Source organism: Dendrobates tinctorius, unplaced genomic scaffold (genome assembly GCF_039654945.1).
Source record: "Dendrobates tinctorius isolate UK_male_01 unplaced genomic scaffold, ASM3965494v1 ptg000017l, whole genome shotgun sequence".
NCBI lineage: Eukaryota > Metazoa > Chordata > Amphibia > Anura > Dendrobatidae > Dendrobates > Dendrobates tinctorius.
The window spans coordinates 1,422,677-1,445,825 of NW_027361685.1; the positions used below are offsets into that span (position 1 = coordinate 1,422,677).

Consider the following 23,149-nt stretch of genomic DNA (forward strand, 5'->3'; position numbering starts at 1 on the left):
TAAGTACTGGAGTGCTTCGCACCTAAAGGCGCATTGGAGGAGTCGTTCAGTGAAGGTACATATTGGCGGAGTGTGGAATGGAGAATCCTATCCTGCCTGGAGGTTGGCTGGAGTCCTGACCTGGAGAACACAGTACGGAGGCAGGCAGTTGTGTGAACTGCAAACAGTGAGTAAAGCTTTGGAACTGAATACTCTGGTGTCCTCCAGTTATTCCAGCACCGCTACACCTGAGTAACAACATCTATACCATTCTTCGCCTCTCCTCATCCATTGCACCTACACTGCCCTGGGACTACAGCTCCACCTGTGGAGAGCTATACCATCTCTGCTGCACCACACCATCAGTCCCAGTGGATCTGCATGCAGCGTTGGCTCAACACCTTACTTGCCAAACACCACGGGTGGCGTCACAAACTATTCTACCATTAACTACATCACCGCCATTGATATTGGGCACCCAGGGCCACGGACCGGGTCACCGCTGCTGTGACACATTCCCGCCTGACACCGGCCCGGTACCGAGTACCCCGCTGCCCTGGGTGTGCAAGGGCGACCCAATTTTGGTGTCACGAACAGGATGACGAGACCCGATGCCATCGGGTTCTGTGTGCCTTGGATTTACAACTTTTGAAAATGTGCAGAAGACCAAATTTAATAGACTCTAAAATGGACATTAGAAATGGCCGCTGGTGCGGAGAAGAAGGGCGTGAAGAGATGGGAGGTCCTAAGAAAAGACCGCGAAGAGTATTGGGCCGTCCCTGCCTGAATTACTATGTGACAGATGCATGGCCCACCCCCGAGGGGTTCGTATACTGGCTTGGTATGGAGGCGCTGGAAGAAGACGCCGCCCCGGAAGGAGGGGCAGAGGAAGCCAGTGGCGAGCAGAAGGGTGGAGCAAGGAGAAGAACGCCAGAACGCCATTTTGGAGAGTGAGGGAAAGAGGCCTGCGGAGCGCGGGCAAGTGCAAACCCTTGGCGCCATGGCTGATGGCTCCAACCCGAACTCCGGAATGAACCGCCAGCAATTAGAAGATGAAATCGCTGAACTGACTACCCGTCTGCAGCTACGAAGAGAAGCGCTGGAGAAACTGAGACGGCAGCGCGCCCCGGCGGGGCCTACACCAGCGGTACCACCCTCTCCATCGGTACCCGTGGCTACCTCACTGGACTGTCCCCAGGCGGCGCTGACCTACACATCTACTTTGACCGTGCGGTTGAGCACCACCGGCCCGGAGAAGTTACCGGAGGACCCGGGAGTGGAAGCAGAGCTCCCGCCTGGACCTGGCGCGGCTGCGCCGGTCCCCACAGAGACCCCTGCGGATCCAGAACCCGCAACTGCTCCTTCATCATCTGCACTGGAGCCGAGGCCGCACTGCCGGGAGACCTCAGGTATGTCTGATGTTCCTTCCCCTGAGAAGACCCGGGGTTGCCCCACCGTTGCAACGGCCGGCCAGGTTGTGTTAGACCTGGTCTGGGACCGGGAAGCCAGTCCCTGGGAGGAGATACCGGAACCCCCAACGGTGGCACTGCAGGCCCCAGTAGGCCAAAGCAGGCCCCGGGAGGAGCAGAATGAGGCCTATTGTCGAGCCACCATTAAAAAGCTGGCAGATGAGTACCGGGAGAGGGAGCAGAGGAGTTTGGCTGTACTGGGCCCGGATCTGAAGAGAAAAGTGAGGACCCGTGCTGGGCATTATGGTTCCCAGGATGCAGCTGGTTAGGGGCAGGTGCTTAATGTGAATAAGGAGAGGTTTTGGATTCATCACGGACCCCAAAGCATTGGTGACCTGTTCTTCAACCGGCGGGATGTGGAGCCCCATCTGAGGAGAGGGCATCCAGATGGAGACCTGCAGCCTGGGGAATATGTGACGTTTACCCTGCCTCATGACTCAGGGGATGGTACACCCTGAATGTACGACGTATCCCTGCAGAGTTCATCGAGAGGTACCTGCCATCAAGACCAGTCAATGCTCCATCCACCGGTACCCCACAGACTGCTCAGGTACCTGTTTCCAAGAACAAGGCTGCTATTGCATCACCTCCAGTTCGGCGGCCCAAACCAAAGATCTTTGGTTTGACACCGTGGGAAGAGGAGTACCTGCGGATTGCTAATGACTACTTGGAATCTGGTAGCCGTTAAAATAATTTACAAAATCTCGTTACCCAGGAGGGTTTTCTTTGCACCAGTTGTGCCTTGTTTGCTATCATGTTTTTACGGTAGCACTTTTGTTGCCTGCTTTTGATTGGCAGTGTTTTTCTACAAATGGAACTGTGGAGATCATGAACGCTGTGTGATCCAAAACTTTCTTGTAAATAGTTTGCACCCCTTTGGGTGCTCTCTCTTGGTTTTACATATAAAGACTTTAATAATAATAATAATAATAATAAATTTTATTTTTATAGCGCCGACATATTCCGCAGCACTTTACATTTCAGAGGGGATTTGTACAGACAATAGACATTACAGCATAACAATAATCACATACAGTAGATTATAACAAATACCAAGAGGAGTGAGGGCCCTGCTCGCAAGCTTACAGTCTATGAGGAAAGAGGTAGACACGAAAGGTGGGTGGTAACAGTTGCCCTGATTGTATGGACCAGCCATAATGTTAAGTGTGTAACAGTACAGACACAGAGGGCTAATGGATGCATAAAGCATGTGGGAACATGATGCTGGGAACCTGGTTATGGTAAAACCTTTGGCTCTGCCACACAGGGATAGGTTAGGTTAATGTGTTGAGGCGATAGGCCAGTCTGAATAAATGCGTTTTCAGGACACGCTTAAAATTGTGGGGATTGGGGACTAATCGTATTGACCTGGGAAGTGCATTCCAAAGAATTGGTGCGGCACGTGTAAAGTCTTGGAGACGGGAGTGGGAGGTTCTGACTATTGAGGATACTAACCTCAGGTCATCAGCAGAACGGAGGGCGCGGGTAGGGTGGTATACTGAAACAAGGGAGGAGATGTAGGGTGGTGCTGAGCCATGGAGGGCTTTGTGGGTGAGGGTAATAAGTTTATACTGAATTCTGGAGTGGATGGGTAGCCAGTGTAATGACTGGCACAAGGTAGAGGCATCGGTGTAACGATTGGTGAGGAATATGATCCTGGCTGCAGCATTCAAGACAGATTGGAGAGGGGAGAGTTTGGTAAGAGGGAGACCGATTAGAAGAGAGTTACAATAGTCGAGACTAGAATGAATAAGAGAAACAGTAAGAGTTTTTGCAGAGTCAAAAGTAAGAAAAGGTCGAATTCTAGAAATGTTTTTGAGGTGCAGATGACAAGAGCGAGCCAGTGATCGAATGTGGGGGGCAAAGGAAAGCTCGGAATCAAGTATGACCCCAAGACAGCGGGCATGTTGCTGGGGAGTAATAGTGGAACCACACACGGAAATGGCAATGTCGGGTGTAGGTACATTAGTAGCGGGAGGAAACACAAGGAGTTCAGTCTTTGACAGGTTCAGTTTCAGATATAGTGAGGACATGATATTAGACACAGCGTTTAGACAATCGCCAGTGTTTTCTAGAAAGGCTGGCGTGATGTCAGGAGAAGAAGCGTATAATTGGGTGTCATCAGCATAGAGATGGTACTGGAAACCAAATCTACTGGTTGTTTGACCAATAGGGGCAGTGTACAAGGAGAAGAGGAGGGGGCCTAGAACCAATCCTTGAGGAACCCCAACAGTAAGGGGAAGGTGAGAGGAGGAGGAACCGGCAAAAGAAACAGTAAAGGAGCGGTCGGAGAGATAGGAGGAGAACCAGGAGAGAACGGTGTCCTTGAGGCCAATGGAATGGAGCATAGTGAGGAGGAGCTGATGATCCACAGTGTCGAATGCTGCAGAGAGATCCAAGAGAATTAGCATGGAGTAATGACCATTTGATTTAGCTGTTAGCAGATCATTAGAGACTTTAGTGAGGGCAGTTTCAGTGGAGTGTAAAGAGCGGAAACCGGATTGGAGAGGGTCGAGAACAGAGTTTTCTGAGAGATAGCGGATAAGACGGGAGTGGACCAGGCGTTCCAGGAGTTTAGAGATGAAGGGAAGATTAGAGACAGGTCTATAGTTAGCTGCACAGTTTTGGTCGAGGGATGGTTTTTTAAGTAGTGGATGTATGATGGCATGCTTAAATGAGGAGGGAAAAATACCAGAAGAGAGAGAGAGGTTAAATATTTTAGTTAGGTGAGGGGTGACAGCAGGGGAAAGGGACTGGAGGAGATGTGACGGAAATGGGTCACTGGTGCAAGTAGTTGGGCGAGAAGATGCAAGGAGCCTGCTTACTTCTTCTTCTGTGACTGGTTCAAAATCAGAGAGTGAGTTAGATGCAGTGGGGGAGGGAGGACAGTGCATGGTATGAGGGGATTTGGAGATAATTTCCTGTCGAATCAGGTCAATTTTTTCTTTGAAGTAATTGGCCAGATCGTCAGCTCGGAGCTCCGTGGTTGGGGCCTGTACTCTTGGATTGAGTAGAGAATGAAAAGTGTCAAAGAGACGTTTCGGGTTATTGGACAGTGAGATGATGAGGGTGTTGAAATAGGTTTGTTTGGAGAGGTGAAGGGCAGTGTTGTATGTTCTAAGCATAAACTTAAAATGGATGAAATCTTCGTGTAGATTGGATTTTCTCCACAGACGTTCGGCGCACCTGGAGCACCGCTGCAGGAAACGTGTTTGCACCGTGTGCCAGGGTTGTCGCCGTCTGCGTTGTGGTGTTCTATTTATAGGGGGTGCAAATTCATCCAGGGCACTTTGAAGTGTTTCATTGTAATGCTTCAATGCAGAATCAGGACATGAGAGGGAGGAGATAGGGGCCAATGAAGACTGCAAGTTCTTCAGAAGTTTCTGGGTGTTAATGGCCTGTATGTTTCTATAAGTCTGGACAGTGGGGGTGACCTGAGCAGCCTGGCAGTTCTTTATAGAGAATGAAAGAAGATTGTGGTCAGAGAGCGGGAGAGGGGAGTTTGCAAAATCATCCACTGCACAAAGCCGAGAGAAGACCAAGTCGAGGGAGTTTCCGTCTTCATGCGTTGGAGAATTAGTAAGCTGCGAAAGGCCAAATGAGGAGGTTAGAGATAAAAGGTGAGTAGCAGATGGGGAGAGGGGAAGAGCAATGGGGATGTTGAAATCTCCCATGATGAGGGTAGGGATGTCACAGGAGAGAAAATGTGGAAGCCAAGTGGCAAAATGATCCAGGAACTGATGGGAGGGGCCGGGAGGACGATACACCACCGCCACTCGCATGGAGAAGGGGGTGTAGAGTCTGACTGCATGGACCTCAAAAGAAGGGAAGACAAGTGAGGGTACTTGAGGGATAACCTGAAAGGTACATTTTGGTGATAGGAGCAGTCCAACGCCTCCACCAGCTCTATTGTCTGATCTTGGGGTATGAGAGAAGTGTAGCCCCCCGTATGAAAGAGCAGCAGCAGCGGTAGTATCTGACTGCTGGATCCAGGTTTCAGTAAGAGCCAGGAGGTTAAGAGAATTAGAAAGGAAGAAGTCATGAATGAAGGAGAGTTTGTTACACACTGAGCGAGAATTCCAAAGTGCACAATTAAGAGAGACAGATGGCATGCAGGGAATATTAATAAGATTAGAGGGGTTTCTGAGTGTAGCAGTGGGGGGGTTTGACTTTCTATAACATGGGGGACCAGGGTTGGGAGCAATGTCTCCTGCAACTAGGAGAAGGAGGATAGAAAGAGTGAGCAGATGGTTAAGTGATTTGTGAGAGCGTCTCTGGTGTTGAATGGTGGGACTGGCTGGATCTGTGCAATTTAACAATGTGAAAAGAGCATGAGTGCTATACATAGGAGAGGAAAGAAGCGAGGGGCCAATATGGATGGAGTGTGGAGAGTTAATGCCAGGGCGGTGGATGTGTGTGAATGCAGCGGCCAGGATAAAAATTACACAAATGCATATGGTATATATTTGTTGTACTCCAAATGTACAGAGAGTAGATGTATATAAATGTCTTACCTGTCTCCTGCCCTGTCTAACTGCCATGTTATAACTGCCAGAAGTACTTTGATACATGTACTTAGATTACATGTGCATAAATGCCACCCCTGCATAAATGCTCCCCCTAGCTAGGTCTGAATATATAGGAGGTTAAGGCTAAGTTTTTTTTTTTTTTTTTTTTGTGGCTCTCTCTGCTCGTTAATCAATCACACTAAATTGAGACACCAGGACCCAATAAAATGTTGTGGTCAAATAAACACATGTCCAGCACTACATGGATCATAAAGCACTTTGAAAAGTTTGAAAAGACTTTGCGAAGATGATGTTTTTGAATGGACACTTTTCGAAGAATGATGTCTACCTCAAGGGACACTGAAAGAAATCCCGGCTGGGAGCAGTGTTCAGCACTTTGCAAGAATTTTGAATGTTTTATGATAACGTATTTGATAATGTTGTGTCTTATGAAAAGTAAATGTCTTTTATAGAGTTAGAAAAGTTTTGAGATAGAATGTGAGAATTGAATAAAGACTGAAGAATTGAAAGTGACAGGTGACAGGCCAAGAGTAGATGGTCAGTGTCTTGCGTCCAGTAGAGAAAGAGAAAAAGAGAATAATTGATAGCAAATGTAATAAAGAAAATGTGTTGAGTATAGCACTTTGAATTAAGAATTGCACTTAAGTAAATTTTTGATACTAAGATAGGAAGTTAGCCTGTTTGTAACGTTTAAGAAATGTGCCTCCTACATTAGGAAGATTAGATAATTATTGTTAAACAGCATTTACAAATTTTTGTGTGTTCCTGTATTGTACCTTTTGTTGTCTTGCAGCCCGCGGACATGCTGTGATTAACGGGGGGGTATGTGGCGCCCCTGAGGCTTCAGTTGCCACAGAGGTACTGCACCTTCTCCTAAGGTGTAGTTCCCCACCATCCAGGTAAGGTGGGAGCTCCTGACCACACTCCACACCTGCATTCCACACACAGGATAGTTCAGTGGGGCCACCTAACAGCTTCAGGCTGGGGGTTAGCAGAGCACCCCTCGTGGAACCCTGCTTCGTAACACGAGATGTGCTGGGAGGCGGGTGGAGTGAGATGATGCAAAAGAGTGGGAAGAGTGAGAGTTAGTGAGCAGTTGGTTAGAGGAGAGAGAAGATAGGTGTCTGAGGGACGTGCTGCAGCAGGTCCCAGTGATCTGGGCTGCTGGCATGAGAAAGACCAGAGAAAGAGACTGATAAGATTGATAACCTAACCTTCCATAAGAGAGATAGAACAGATCGGAACGAAGGAGAATAGAAGGATGGTGGGAAGCTGGTTGAAGAAAGACAGAGAACCCTTCCAGTCCAGAGAACGCAAAGGCCGGGGCCCAGTCCCCGAGGTTGATTGGATCTTTATGTCCGGCAACAGACACCGGAGGAGTAGTGAGCCGCTAACGCCTTGCTCCCATCATAGACTTGGGACACAACAGCAACTGAATAGAGAGTCAGGACGCAGTGAGGAGTCCCCGAAGCAGGCTACAGCTGTCTGTCATACAAGTAAAGACTAGGAACACCTAGAGAGAGGTATTCCAGGGTAATTAAGTACTGGAGTGCTTCGCACCTAAAGGCGCATTGGAGTAGTCGTTCAGTGAAGGTACATATTGGCGGAGTGTGGAATGGAGAATCCTATCCTGCCTGGAGGTTGGCTGGAGCCCTGACCTGGAGAACACAGTACGGAGGCAGGCAGTTGTGTGAACTGCAAACAGTGAGTAAAGCTTTGGAACCGCATACTCTGGTGTCCTCCAGTTATTCCAGCACCACTACACCTGGGCACCAGCCTCAATATCATTCTGTGCCTCTCCTCATCCATTGCACCTACACTGCCCTGGGACTACAGCTCCACCTGTGGGGAGCTATACCATCTCTGCTGCACCACACCATCAGTCCCAGCAGATCTGTATGCAGCGTTGGCTCAACACCTTACTTGCCAAACACCACGGGTGGCGTCACAAACTATTCTACCATTAACTACATCACCACCACTGATATTGGGCGCCCAGGGCCACGGACCAGGTCACTGCTGCTGTGACACATTCCCGCCTGACATCGGCCCGGTACCGAGTACCCCGCTGCCCTGGGTGTGCGAGGGCGACCCAAAGACATGCCTACAGTTGATATTTTAGGGAATTTACAAACAAATATTTCCGATGATCCATTCTCTTTTTTGGTAAAATTTGAGCAGGCCTATAGAATGGTAATGGACCTTAGACCTCACGAAGAGGTCGGCCAGGTATCTATCACATAGATAGTATGTGAAAATACAGTATATACTGCTCAGGGAACACTTAACTTTCAGAGATAATTTCCAATTTGTCTGCACTATTAATTAACAGCTGTTACAATACCAAACTAGGGCAGTCCCTATAGGAGAAAAATCACAAGAATAAAACTGTATTTTCACATACTATCTATTCCTGACACTGGAGGGGCTTATAAACTTACACAGTATATAGTCTGAGGTCTGGGATCTGCCAATATGTGGCTAGTTTTCTGACTGTTTCGGATAACATGATACATGATTTTAGTTTTTTTTGTCTAGTCTCGCTTGAATATAAGTCAATATTAAATGGTCTCCTGATGAGTCGTCATTGGTGAGGATGATGAAACACATAGAAATTAGAGGCTTGGAGAGTGAGTGTGTATACGTCACCTCACCCTATATACTGAGATGTGGGATATATGTTTTTTCTATTAGTCACCTTCTGATTAACCTTCAGGGGGTGAATTATGGGTATAGATTTACATTTGGAAGTAATAAACTTTAGTTTTATCCTTTTGTCAGCAAACATGAGGAATGACAAGAGACAACCCCTTTAAGAAGATCCAATTTTGGTTAAAATGATTCCAACAAAGGCTTCTCCCCTATGTGTCGTCTCTGATGTTTATTAACAGTTGATTTCCAAGTAAAATATTTCCCACATTAAGAAAATGAAAAAGGCTTCTCCTCTGTGTGACTGCTCTGATGTCTAACAAGATGCTCTTTCCGGATAAAATATTTCCCTATTTCCCACATTCTGAACAGGAAAAAGGCTTCTTCTCTGTGTGGGTTCTCTGGAGCCTAACCAAACTTGAGTTAAGATTAAAACATTTCCCACATTCTGAACAGGAAAAAGGCTTTTCCCCTGTGTGAGTTCTCTCGTGCCTAACCAAATTTGAGTTAAGATTAAAACATTTCCCACATTCTGAACAAGAAAAAGGTTTCTCCCCTGTGTGAGTTCTCTGGTGCATAACACAATTTGATTTTTTGCTAAAACATTTCCTACATTCTGAACAGGAAAAAGGCTTCTCCCCTGTGTGAGTTCTCTGGTGAGTAATAAAATGTGATTTTTGTTTAAAACATTTCCCACATTCTGAACAGGAAAAAGGCTTCTCCCCTGTGTGAATTCTCCAGTGCCTTATCAAATGTTTGTTAATATTAAAACATTTCCCACATTCTGAACAGGAAAAAGGCTTCTCCCCAGTGTGACTCCTCTGGTGCCTAACCAATTTTGAGTTAAGATTAAAACATTTCCCACATTCTGAACATGAAAAACGCTTCTCCCCTGTGTGAATTCTCTGGTGGTTAACAAAATATGATTTCCGTGTAAAATATTTCCCACATTCTGAACTTGAAAATGACTTCTTTGCTTTAGGAGCAGTTTTTTTTTTATTGCCTCTTTTGTGACTTTGATTTTCCTTAGTAGTCAGTAATGAATCAGAAGATGGGACCTGTTTCATAGGATCAAATGACAGATCTTGGCTGTGAATGGATGATGGTATATCTGGAGTAATGGCAATCACTTCAGTTGTATCTTGTAGGATCTCAAGATCATCAGATTTAAAAGTTGAAGATGTCATCTGTCCCTCTGATCTCCTGATACAGTCCTCTGCTAAGATTAAAAACAATTATTTTAATAAAATATCCTTGAGTTTTATATTTTTGAATGTTTCTACTTAAACTGTAAATAAAAATGGCAAGCTATGTAAAAATCTTTAATTACCAAGACAATGACAGTTCACAGTCTAATAGAAAACCTTGTTGGATGAACCAGTAGTGTGCGGTGTTCAACTGTTTGTTCATTCTGCCTCCCAAATATTGAATAAAAAGAAACCAATCAATGTTATGTAGGCGAAAATAATACCAATTCTCATCTCACAAAAAACAAGTCCCCACTCAGGTCCATCATCTGTCAATGGAAAAACAGAGGTTCCCGCACTATTAGTGGCTCAAAGGCTGTTGAAAAGCAACAGGGTTTCTATAACCCAATCTGGCAAAATCCGCTCTCCCTTCGGAGTCTTGCAGTGTGCGCAAACTACATTTAGGATCCCTGTATTTAGCAATATTATAGTGAGAAGAACCCACTTAATTTGCGGTGTCTCCTGGAGCACAATCTGGGCACTATGTGCTGGGTAAGAAAATGGCAAATGTGTAATTTTCACTCTCCAACATCCACTGCGTGTTAATTTCCAGAAAGTGGCTGTGGAGTCAAAATATTCACTCCTCCTAAGGATTATAACCCTCAGTGAATTAATTTATAAAATGGAATCACTTTATGGGGATTTCTACTTTTCTGGTTTTCTGTCATTTAGTTATATTAGGGCTTCTGCATATGGTGTGTCCAATCTCATCTGGGATCTGTTCCTGCTGTCCAGCTGGAGTAATCTGCTCCCTACTTCAGCCAATTGGAAAGTACCACACCCTACTAAAGCGCAAAGCACATGGCCGGAATCTGCCAGATACAGCGTTGTTCTCCTCTGGTTCAGTCCTCTGTGCTCAGCTTGCGGCTTGTGTATTTGTTTCCTGTTGTGACCGTGGCCCGTTTACGGACTACTCTTGTGTCTTCTGATTCTGTCCTTCTGGTTCTGACCCAGCTACCTGACTATTCTTCTTGCCATCTAACACCACAGAAGAGCAGGTAACACCATGGTCCAAGCCTAGGGGTCCCTGTGTAAGTCCAGATTCCATGTAATGGTGTTAAAGGGCGATGAGCAAGGCAATCCTTGGGATATGGAAAGCAGAGAAGATAGAGCCAAGCATGTTCATGGTGGACATCTTTTGAGCTGCCAGGTGACCATGAACAGTGCTCCCAATACATTGTGTCTGCAAACTATTCCAGCTAGATCTGCATTCATATAGCTAAATGGCACTCCTTCCCTTCTGAACACTGCTATGTGCCCAGACAGTAGTGTACAACCGTATGTAGGGTATAGTGCGAAGCTGGAAAATAATTTGTAAGATCCATTTGTTTTCTATTATCCTCTGTGAATAATTTACCACCACATAAAGTGACACACGTCAGATATTAATAATGGGGCCTGATTAAGAACACAAAACTGGCTGCAGGAAGAGGTTAAATCAGAGGATTTTGGACACTACTGTAATCAAACACTGTGACTATAGACAATAACATCTACTGAAATGATCAAACTCCACAGTCTCCATCAGTAATAAATGAGCAGCTAGTGGTGAAACCTCTCTGGGGTAATTAGAGTATGGGGCTCGGTGACGTCACAATCTAAACTATCGTAAGCTCCAATATTTTCTGTCAGATGAGTTTCATGGAGAAATATTACACATTTATAGAGAACTGTGTATAATAGTGCAGAGCTGAGATGTCTTAAAGGGAACCTGTCAGCCGGATTGTGCTCAGTAACCTACAGACAGTGTCAGGTCGGCGCCGTTATACTGATTACAGTGATACCTGGTGATGAAATCCGTCTTGTGGTTGTTGGTAATCTGTATTTGTAGTTTTCAGTAATGAGATTCTCGTGCTCTGGGGCGGGGCTGTGGGCGGGGCTTTATGTGGTGCTCTGATTACATATTCCTCTGTATTGGCCTATGACAGGTCGCTGATCCCTCACTGACCTGCCCCCCATTTTTATGTAATGCATATAATAGTGATGAAAACATAGCTAGAATCAAAGGTAGATATAACAATCATATTTCTTGATTAGAGATACTGTCCATGAATCATGAAAAGCAATAAAGAACCTTTGGGAGCTTAGATCCCTAGAATAGAGTCAAAAGAAGGTGTGTGTATAAGAAAAGTCACAACTTCCATCTTATCCCTGTTTATCAAAAAAAGTATGACAAAGCCTTTATTTAAATCCACCAAAACAGGGCATATAAATATACATATAAAATGCTCCACACCTTATGTACAAAAACTAATAAAATCAGGCGGACAGCAACACAACCATGGTGCGGCCACACAGGCATGAGGTAATTAAGACAGAGAGCAACACGATGTGATAGTAACCTAAGAGGAGTATTACATGTGCGAAGCTCCCTTAGGCTACTTTCACACATCAGTTTTTCGCCGTCAGGCGCAATCCGGCGTCGTGCCAGAGCGCCGGATCCGGCAAATGTTATGTAAAACCGGATGTGTGAAAGATGCCTTAATCACACATGAACATGAAAAGAGGCGTTTAGAAAGACAATCAAACCGCAAATGTACATTCAGCAAATAAACACTGGCAAATATAGGAATACGTATGCACACCACATATTGCCAAAGTGAGAGTATCGTTCCGTATTATATTACCATAGACACATGTATTGTGGAGAGAAAAAAAACAGTAACAAAATATGAAAGCCACTGCTCACATGAGATTGAACCAAACCCTCTTACCCATGTTCAAAGATGCCTGTGCGCCACGCCAAGGCCCCGACGCACGTTTCGCTCTCGCTTCCTTATTTTTGATAATCTATAGATGACTATTGTGAGGGTTAGAAAAAGATTAGAGCCAGCAAAACGTCACCAGTGGTGGCGGCGCCTGCGCAGTAGCACCTATAATAAGTAAGAGATAGAAGCTACTGGACAAGCACCGCTGGTGTCATTTTGCTGGATGTAATTTTTTTCTAAGCCTCACAATAGCCACAATATTATAGGCATTATCACCAATAATATCAATGCTATTATATGCATTATGTAATAATGGGGGGCAGGTCAGTGAGGGGTCAGCGACCTGTCATAAGCCAATACAGATGAATATGTAATCAGACCACATAAAGCCCCGCCCACAGCCCCGCCACAGCCCCGCCCCAGAGCACGAGAATCTCGTTCACTGTTAATCTAATGTATAAAGCTCAAAGTGTGTATGTATGTGTGTATGTATGTGTGTGTGTATATGTGTGTATGTCCGGGATAGGCATCCGCACCGTCGCAGCTACAGCCACAAAATTTGGCACAGTCACATTTCTGGACTCCAAGAGCGTCCTAAGCTATGTTGTGAGGGGAAATTTTAACCCCGCACGTTCCAATTCACCAAACAATTTTGCCCCTATCTACATACTGGGGGAAAAAGTGTGTGTGCGTCAAGCCCCGCCCCTCATTATGATGTCATAATGCCCCTATTTGCATACTGGGGAAGCAGTGTGTGCGTATCAAGCCCCGCCCCTCATTATAATGTCACAATGGTTGCCATGGCGACGCTGATGTCATCATAGGTTGCAAGCCCCGCCGCCGCTCATTATGATGTCATAATAGTTGACTATGGGATGGAGGATGTGTGATGGGTATATGGGCACTGGACTATGGGATGGTGGATATGTGTGATGGGTATATGGGCACTGGACTATGGGATGGAGGATATGTATGATGGGTATATGGGCACGGGACTATGGGATGGTGGATATGTATGATGGGTATATGGGCACTGGACTATGGGATGGAGGATATGTATGACGGGTATATGGGCAAGGGACTATGGGATGGAGGATGTGTGATGGGTATATGGGCACTGGACTATGGGATGGAGGATATGTATGACGGGTATATGGGCAAGGGACTATGGGATGGAGGATATGTATGATGGATATATGGGCAAGGGACTATGGGATGGAGGATGTGTGATGGGTATATGGGCACTGGACTATGGGATGGAGGATATGTATGATGGGTATATGGGCACTGGACTATGGGATGGAGGATATGTATGATGGATATATGGGCAAGGGACTATGGGATGGAGGATGTGTGATGGGTATATGGGCACTGGACTATGGGATGGAGGATATGTATGACGGGTATATGGGAAGGGACTATGGGATGGAGGATGTGTGATGGGTATATGGGCACTGGACTATGGGATGGAGGATATGTATGACGGGTATATGGGCAAGGGACTATGGGATGGAGGATATGTATGATGGGTATAAAGGCACAGGACTATGGGATGGAGGATGTATGATGGGTATATGGGCACTGGACTATGGGATGGAGGATATGTATGATGGATATATGGGCACGGGACTATGAGATGGTGGATATGTATGATGGGTATATGGGCATGGGACTATGGGATGGAGGATATGTATGATGGGTATATGGGCATGGGACTATGGGATGGAGGATGTGTGATGGGTATATGGGCACTCGACTATGGGATGGAGGATATGTATGATGGGTATATGGGCACGGGCCTATGGGATGGCAGATATGTATGATGGGTATACGGGCACTCGACTATGGGATGGCGAATATGTATGATGGGTATATGGGCATGGGACTATGGGATGGAGGATGTGTGATGGGTATATGGGCATGGGACTATGGGATGGAGGATGTGTGATGGGTATATGGGCACTTGACTATGGGATGGAGGATATGTATGATGGGTATATGGGCACGGAACTATGGGATGGAGGATGTGTGATGGGTATATGGGCATGGGACTATGGGATGGCGAATATGTATGATGGGTGTATGGGCACGGGACTATGGGATGGAGGATGTGTATGATGGGTATATGGGCACGGGACTATGGGATGGTGGATATGTATATGGGCACGGGACTATGGGATGGAGGATATGTATGATGGGTATATGGACACGGGACTATGGGATGGAGGATATGTATGATGGATATATGGGCATGGGACTATGAGATGAAGGATGTGTGATGGGTATATGGGCACTCGACTATGGGATGGCGAATATGTATGATGGGTATATGGGCATGGGACTATGGGATGGAAGATGTGTGATGGGTATATGGGCACTCGACTATGGGATGGAGGATATGTATGATGGGTATATGGGCACGGGCCTATGGGATCGTGGATATGTATGATGGGTATATGGGCATGGGACTATGGGATGGAGGATAATTATAATTTGCTATAACTAACCACAGTTAGTTACTGTGCCCGGGCAGCACCGGGGTCTTCAGCTAGTTACAAATAAAGATTAAACAACAACCACAAGACAGATTTCATCACCAGGTATCACTGTAATCAGTATAACGGCGCTGACCTGACAGTGTCTGTAGGTTACTGAGCACAATCCTGCTGACAGGTTCACCTTAAATTTAGATCTCAGACATTTGGAAGTGGCAATGGAGAGATTTTTTTCAAGACTATCAGGGAGTTACAGACTCACATAAGTGAGGCCGGCCGATCCCGCCACAATCAAACCATCATACAGAATAGAGAGTCAAGGGTTCAGTGCACACTCATAAGATGTATAATGCAGAATTTCATTTATTACAGTCCAAAATACTGGTCTTACAAATGAGCGGTAGTCATAAACATAGCAACCAAGGTTGTAAAAAGGGACAACAGCTACATCAGACATTTCGCCCCTCCCGGGTCTTACTCACTGAATCACTAACAGAAAAGAATAAAATGTAAATACAGCGAAACAGACAAAACTGTAAGTACGAACAAAAGAATAAGTAACATAAAAGGTAAGACCCGCTCATTTGTAAGAGCAGCTTTTTTTGGACTGTAATAAATGAAAATCTGCATTATAAATGAGTGCGCGGTGAACCCTTGACTCTCTTTTATTTGGGACTTCTCAGTCCTTACACCAGCACCTCCCCTATTAGACTGTGTGCGCCCCAATACTATACCTCTATCATCATACAGAATGAACAGGTAAAAAAGACATAATTTATTACTCTATGTAACATCCCCAACAACAACGTAAATATGAAGGGAGAACTCCATCACTAAAACAGGGTTGCCCTCATTTATGGTGGATCATTGGAGCCACTGTGAGTCCTGACCAGAAGAGTAGAGAAAGTATTAGCGCCCCCATTTCAGGAGAGACCGTGCAGTAATCTGAATTCATTAGGATCAAAAACAATGTAATGTATGATGTGGAGTGACTCCATGACACCAGGGCTGGAGCCAACACATCTCCTGCAGGCGGGAATAAATGTATATTACAGCCCTCAGCCACGCACAGCTTAGAGATCTATCATGGCACAGGTGGAATGTTTGTCCTGGAGATTATCACAATCCTCCTGGAAGTTAGTTGGTTTTAATACAAATTGAAAAGTCAGGATAAAGGGAAACTCTGCTGTTATTGTAGAGAAATTCACACTTGGCCTCACTGCACATTTACTGGTGTCACTCATAAAAGGGAAGTTTGGCCATAAAGACGGGACCTGGTCTTGTAGGGAACATGAGACATTCAGCAGCACAGAAGGGAGAGAAGATTCATCCGATAAGATCTCAGGGATCTAGGAAGCCAACAGCATCATTACCCTCCACTTTCTCTTACAGGCCCAGCATAATACTTTTTTACAAGTGATTTTCTATCTTGTCAGCACATTCTACGTACGCTGTCATTTGGCTTTATAGTTACAGATCTGGGCAGGTAACGGTCAGCGTCTCCAAATCCCAGGGGGTAGGTGGATCCTCCAGGTGGGAAGTTCTATAGAAAAGGGCTTTCAATGGCCAAAGTCATTTGAACAGTTTTGGGTGGAGGAGAATGTTGTGATCTAGAGGCAAAATGGTGATCATGGTAATACGGCCGGACTACACCACCGATAAAGCAGCCACAGCCGGTGACTGAGAGGAATCTGTGACTTCTCTGCATTCAGTGGTTACTACTCACCTGGGTAGTCATATGTGGGAATCTCCTCTTTACACCGCTCATCACCCCTCACATATGTCTCTGTAGTATTAATATGGGTCAGATCTTCACCCTGAAACAAATACTGTAAAAGTCACAGACAGATGGAGAAGTTCCATCTATGATCAGCTCTAATCCTGTCATCTCCACCGCTCTCATTACACAAGTATAAAACATATAATACTGGTGGATAAAACAAGACTGAGCACAAGACCTTCACAGCCGTCTACACATCATAGGGGAGATCTCCTGACACCTTCTCTCCATCTACCTGATGATCCTGAGGAGCACTGGGATCTTCTTGTTTACAGTCCTGTGGAAGAAGAGGACGGGGACATCTCTCTGGTGTTGTCCTCTTACTGGATAGATCTGGAGGAAACACATACAGGGACTGAATTCATTCTCTAAATACAGATAATTATAGGCCGTGTGTATTTAGTCCTGTCTATTACCTGGTGATGTGAGGGGCTGGGGAACCTCCATTATGACGTCCTTGTACAGATCTCTGTGTCCTTCTAAATACTCCCACTCCTCCATGGAGAAATAGACAGCGACATCCTGACACCTTATAGGAACCTGACACATACAATGATACCGTCATCCCCCGATCCCTTCATAGTGTTACTGTATAATGTCCCAGCATTCCCAGCAGTGTGACCTCTCCAGTCAGCAGATCAATCATCTTGTAGATGAGTTCTAGGATCTTCTGGTCATTGATGTCCTCATGGATCAGGGGGTGAGGTGGAGGCCCCGAGATTGGGCTCAGGGGTCTTCCCCCTCCCTCGGACACAGGGTCCTGACAGCGATCACTAGAGGTCTTCTTCACCACTGTGTAATCCTGGTTATGGAGAGACACATTAATAAATCTCACTCCAGACATTTCCAGAGTCCTCACCTCTCCAGTTCGGTCCATCTGTTATTCCCATAGATAAGAATGATGTAATGTGACGTCATCAGAATCTCTCACCTCTCCAGTGAGACGGAAGAGGATCTCTAGGGTGAGGTGTAACATCCTCTCCGCCATCTTGTCTCTGTCCATATCCATCCTTGATGGGTAAATCAGGAAAATTCTCTTCTGTAGAAGATCTTCACTGAGAGGATCCGATATTGTAGAGACCTGAATGAGAAGAAGATGAGCCGATGTAACATCATAAGAATCCTGTGTAATAATACAATTACTGGAGATAATAAGGGAAACATATGAGGAGATTTATTATCTTACAGGGTTTAGTTTTCTCCCCTGACATCTACTAATAAAACCTATATATTTAGGCCACAGACAACAAGCAGTTTCCTCCTCGGAGTCGGCAGCTGAACACGTTCCTCATAGACTCATCTTCCATAACGCTAATTCTCGTCTCATTACCGACACTGGAATCGGCATTAGCAATACTGCAGGAGAGATTCATTACACGCGACATGAGAAATAACTCCTTCATGATGAGGACGACATCTTCATCTCCTACTGCGGCTCTAGAGACAGATGTGGCCAGAGTCGGTCACTGCCTCCATCCCCACCGGCCGTCTATATGAAGGTTTCCCGTCTTCCCCGCACTGGAATCTTCTCTCCCGTTAGATCTCAGCTCTGAGTCACACACAGAAGTTTGAGGCTTTTCTGGAAGAACAGGACAGGAGAGATCTGAGGCCGATGTCTCCATGTACAGGGTTTCCCCTCGGGATAAGAGGCTTTTCTATCCCTTTCCCCCAATTAGAGGGGACACCTGTGGATATCGGGGTCTTTACCGGCTGCAGTCCTGGGGGGATTTACTCGGTAACGTGGACGTTGGACAAACGTCACCATCAATTCCCATCAGAGTGAAGGAACATCGCTCCTCTATTCAGCTCTATGGATCCAGGATGAAATCCACTGCGGCCTCTGCAAGAAAAGAGCGAAGTCTGGTGAGACCCCCGAGGCCGGAGATTTCTACAGCTGCTCTGTGCGCACAGGACCTGTGATGAGGTCACAGGAGGGGAGGAGTCAGGGGTCACATGATCAGAGGCCTCAGTGTGTGCAGGACTCTGCTGTGCTGGTTGTCATGGTGCTGGATGAGGGGAAGTTTCTGTGTGGGGTCAGGAGGGGTTTACAGGGTGGATGTAGCAGAGCCGTGTGTGTACGAGGTGTACGGAGCGGAGCCGCGTGTGTACGAGGTGTACGGAGCGGAGCCGTGTGTGTGTACGGAGCGGAGCCGTGTGTGTATGAGGTGTACGGAGCGGAGCCGTGTGTGTACGAGGTGTACGGAGCGGAGCCGTGTGTGTACGAGGTGTACGGAGCGGAGCCGCATGTGTACAAGGTATACGGAGCGGAGCTATGTGTGTACAATATGTACGGAGCAGAGCCACGTGTGTACAGTTGTGGCCAAAAGTATTGACACCCCTGCAATTCTGTCAGATAATACTTAGTTTCTTCCTGAAAACGATTGCAAACACAAATTCTTTGGTGTTATTATCTTCATTTAATTTGTCTTAAATGAAAAAACACAACAGACAATGAAGCAAAAAGCAAAACATTGATCATTTCACATAAAACTCCAAAAATGGGCCAGACAAAAGTATTGGCACCCTCAGCCTAATACTTGGTTGCACAACCTTTAGCCAAAATAACAGCGACCAACCGCTTCCGGTAACCATCAATGAGTTTCTTACAATGCTCTGCTGGAATTTTAGACCATTCTTCTTTGGCAAACTGCTCCAGGTCCCTGATATTAGAAGGGTGCCTTCTCCAAACTGCCATTTTTAGATCTCTCCACAGGTGTTCTATGGGATTCAGGTCTGGACTCATTGCTGGCCACCTTAGAAGTCTCGAGTGCTTTCTCTCAAACCATTTTCTAGTGCTTTTTGAAGTGTGTTTTGGGTCATTGTCCTGCTGGAAGACCCATGACCTCTGAGGGAGACCCAGCTTTCTCACACTGGGCCCTACATTATGCAGCAAAATTTGTTGGTAGTCTTCAGACTTTATAATGCCATGCACACGGTCAAGCAGTCCAGTGCCAGAGGCAGCAAAGCAACCCCAAAACATCAGGGAACCTCCACCATGTTTGACTGTAGGGACCGTGTTCTTTTCTTTGAATGCCTCTTTTTTCTCCTGTAAACTCTATGTTGATGATTTTGCCCAAAAAGCTCTACTTTTGTCTCATCTGACCAGAGAACATTCTTCCAAGACGTTTTAGGTTTTTTCAGGTAAGTTTGGGCAAACTCCAGCCTGGCTTTTTTATGTCTCGGGGTAAGAAGTGGGGTCTTCCTGGGTCTCCTACCATACAGTCCCTTTTCATTCAGACGCCGATGGATAGTACAGGTTGACACTGTTGTACCCTCGGACTGCAGGGCAGCTTGAACTTGTTTGGATGTTAGTCGAGGTTCTTTATCCAACATCCGCACAATCTTGCGTTGAAATCTCTTGTCAATTTTTCTTTTCCGTCCACATCTAGGGAGGTTAGCCACAGTGCCATGGGCTTTACACTTCTTGATGACACTGCGCACGGTAGACACAAGAACATTCAGGTCTTTGGAGATGGACTTGTAGCCTTGAGATTGCTCATGCTTCCTCACAATTTGGTTTCTCAAGTCCTCAGACAGTTCTTTGGTCTTCTTTCTTTTCTCCATGCTCAATGTGGTACACACAAGGACACAGGACAGAGGTTGAGTCAACTTTAATCCATGTCAACTGGCTGCAAGTGTGATTTAGTTATTGCCAACACCTGTTAGGTGCCACAGGTAAGTTACAGGTGCTGGTAATTACACAAATTAGAGAAGCATCACATGATTTTTCGAACAGTGCCAATACTTTTGTCCACCCTCTTTGTTATGTTTGGTGTGGAATTATATCCAATTTGGCTTTAGGACAATTCTTTTTGTGTTTTTTCATTTAAGACAAATTAAATGAAGATAATAATACCAAAGAATTTGTGTTTGCAATCAGTTTCAGGAAGAAACTGACTATTATCTGACAGAATTGCAGGGGTGTCAATACTTTTGGCCACAACTGTATCTGAGACTAGCAATTAGGCACACAAGTCTGTGGTACGTGCTTTTCACGCATTCATGGGTTCTGTTTCATACAAGGGATGAACTATTCCTCCTGCTCCTAATCCCTGTAACGTTTTCCCTGTCATGAATTGTTGTGGCATATCCTTTTCTTATATATTATAGTACGGCTCACCCCCTATCAATCAGGCATTTTAATTGTTTCCCAGGAGGAAGATTTAATTGTGTGATAGTGATTGGACCGTCCTGTGGGGGAACCGCTATTCTTGTTTCCACTTCTCTGGGTCTGTTCTCCCATCTTTCCTTTTCTTCTCTCCCCCTGTGATATATACCTGCCGCCTGCACCACAGTTTTCACAGCATTAATAAATACATCCGGAGGTATATTCCCCATAACAGGAGTTGCCTTCTGCTGCTTCTTCACTTTCCTATTGGTAATCTGGTCCTCTATCCCCTAAACATGGGAAGGGATTGTATATACATTCTGGCCGTACTCTCATCATTTCTGTTCTCAGATCTTCCTTCAGTCCTATCAGTAACATATTTTTACAAATCTGGCTTCTCTGGGGTTTTACAAATCATAGTTATGAGGTGTAAGGGTTGTCTGCAAGTGTAATGTAAAATGTTTCCTCATTTCTCCCCTCCGTAGGAATTGCTTGGGGCTGCTCCTTACCGGAGTGGAGAGACTGTCTGTGAACCCCTGTGGCAACCCAAGGGTAATAAGCATAGAGGAGAAGCATCATATACAAGTCAGCTAGTTTGCATCTGCGGAGACATGGGGATCAGTCCTCCCCCGTGTTTGGCACCTATGGGACCCCTGGCTGATGGTATATCACCAGGGTCTACCAGAGATGGGGTGTATAGAATTATACAGATGTTAAGGCTGCAGACAGAAATCTCCTGTCAGCACATAACTTCGCTCTTTGGGCTGATTAAGGGGGGCCGGTCTCATCCCCTCCGCTACTACAGGGGTGGAGGGAGCTGTGGAAACACAGACTGATCTTGGGAAGGGGAGCAGCCTGTGTGTGGAGACGCTGCAGATTGCCTGACATACATTCTCTCATTCTAACTTCATCACACTTAGTAATAACTTCATCATTCATCATAACTTCTTAGTAATAACTTCATCATTCTTAGTAATAAAACACAACATATCATTCAGAGGTTCTGATCCACGCTGCAACTTGCACACCATAATCACATTTTCCAATCCATACAGCATGCTCCTTACTTAAACACTCATCGTATCTCTCAGCATCCAAACATCCATTCCTTGGCACTTCTGCCTTTTCAAGACTTGTCAGCGGTATTGTTAACTGCTCCATAATCCTGCAGGTCCTTTATCTTATATCTCGGATCCGTAGTCTGTCCTGACCTGGTGTGCCCAGCACCATAACAGCTGTCAAGGGTAGCGACCCCTGTCTTCAGCCCTGTTATGTAATAGTGGGATCCCACTGGTCTACCTACAATAGCCAGCAATCCCACTATCAAAGCAATAACCTGAACCGCAGCTCTCTGTTCTGTCCTAATGCTGATACATACTCTCCCAAATAATCAGACAGAATACTGTCAACAACACAGCTCCAAACACAAGCGCTGTATACTCCTCATACATCTGGATCTGAGCCCTTACTAGACTCTGAATATGGAAGATCTATTCGTGAATCCGCTCCGGGTTCAATAAGATAATATTCGTGCGTGATATTATCTTGCCACCTTGGCATATACCCTCTAGAGTCCAATACATCTACCCAGCTTTTGAACAATGCATATGACAAGAATATACTCTGCACCTATACTGGTGAACTGAACACAGACCCTTATCACACAGCATATGGCACACACATGGTAAGCATCTGTCTGACACTTCAATCACATCCATACACGCAGTGCTTCTGTACTCTCCCGCTCCCCGCATCTTATCAAAAATGCTCTAGTGCCAATGGACGAAAACATGAATCGCATCTATTTGTAGAAACTCTTGCTTGGTTCACTATATCCTCTAATTAGCGTCCTATCTGAGTACCGGGTTACATACAAAAAACATTTACATTCCCATAGATTGTCTTCACGTGAGTTTCCCTCTTCACTACAAACTCCCACCCGGGACCTTCCTATAAGTTTTTTTTCCAAGTAGCAACTAACCAGAGAGTTTTATCTTACTCACTGCTTTGAGGAATGAAAAGGCTATTTATACACTGAGCACAAATCATTTAGTCTCCATACATCAACAGCGCAGCTTAGTGCCCCACAACACAGATATAACAAAATCAGGACCGCAGTATAATCAGAACAGTCCATCACAGCATTATCAGTACTACTTATCAATTAACATCTGACAAGGCATCA

At 45.5% G+C, this 23,149-nt stretch overlaps 1 protein-coding gene across 1 annotated transcript in view; it reads right to left on the minus strand.

The window, feature by feature from the left end:
- The window catches only part of LOC141082237 (uncharacterized), a 266,254-nt gene extending 248,374 nt beyond the window's left edge, over positions 1-17,880 (minus strand). Inside the window, exons 1-3 of the mRNA XM_073566176.1 lie at positions 17,788-17,880; positions 17,479-17,658; positions 17,273-17,396 (exon numbers count right to left, since the gene is read on the minus strand). Of these exons, the coding sequence (XP_073422277.1) occupies positions 17,273-17,396; positions 17,479-17,658; positions 17,788-17,865 (382 nt within the window). The 5' untranslated portion in view covers positions 17,866-17,880. The remainder of the gene's footprint in view (positions 1-17,272; positions 17,397-17,478; positions 17,659-17,787) is intronic.
- Between the last annotated feature and the right edge of the window lie 5,269 nt (positions 17,881-23,149).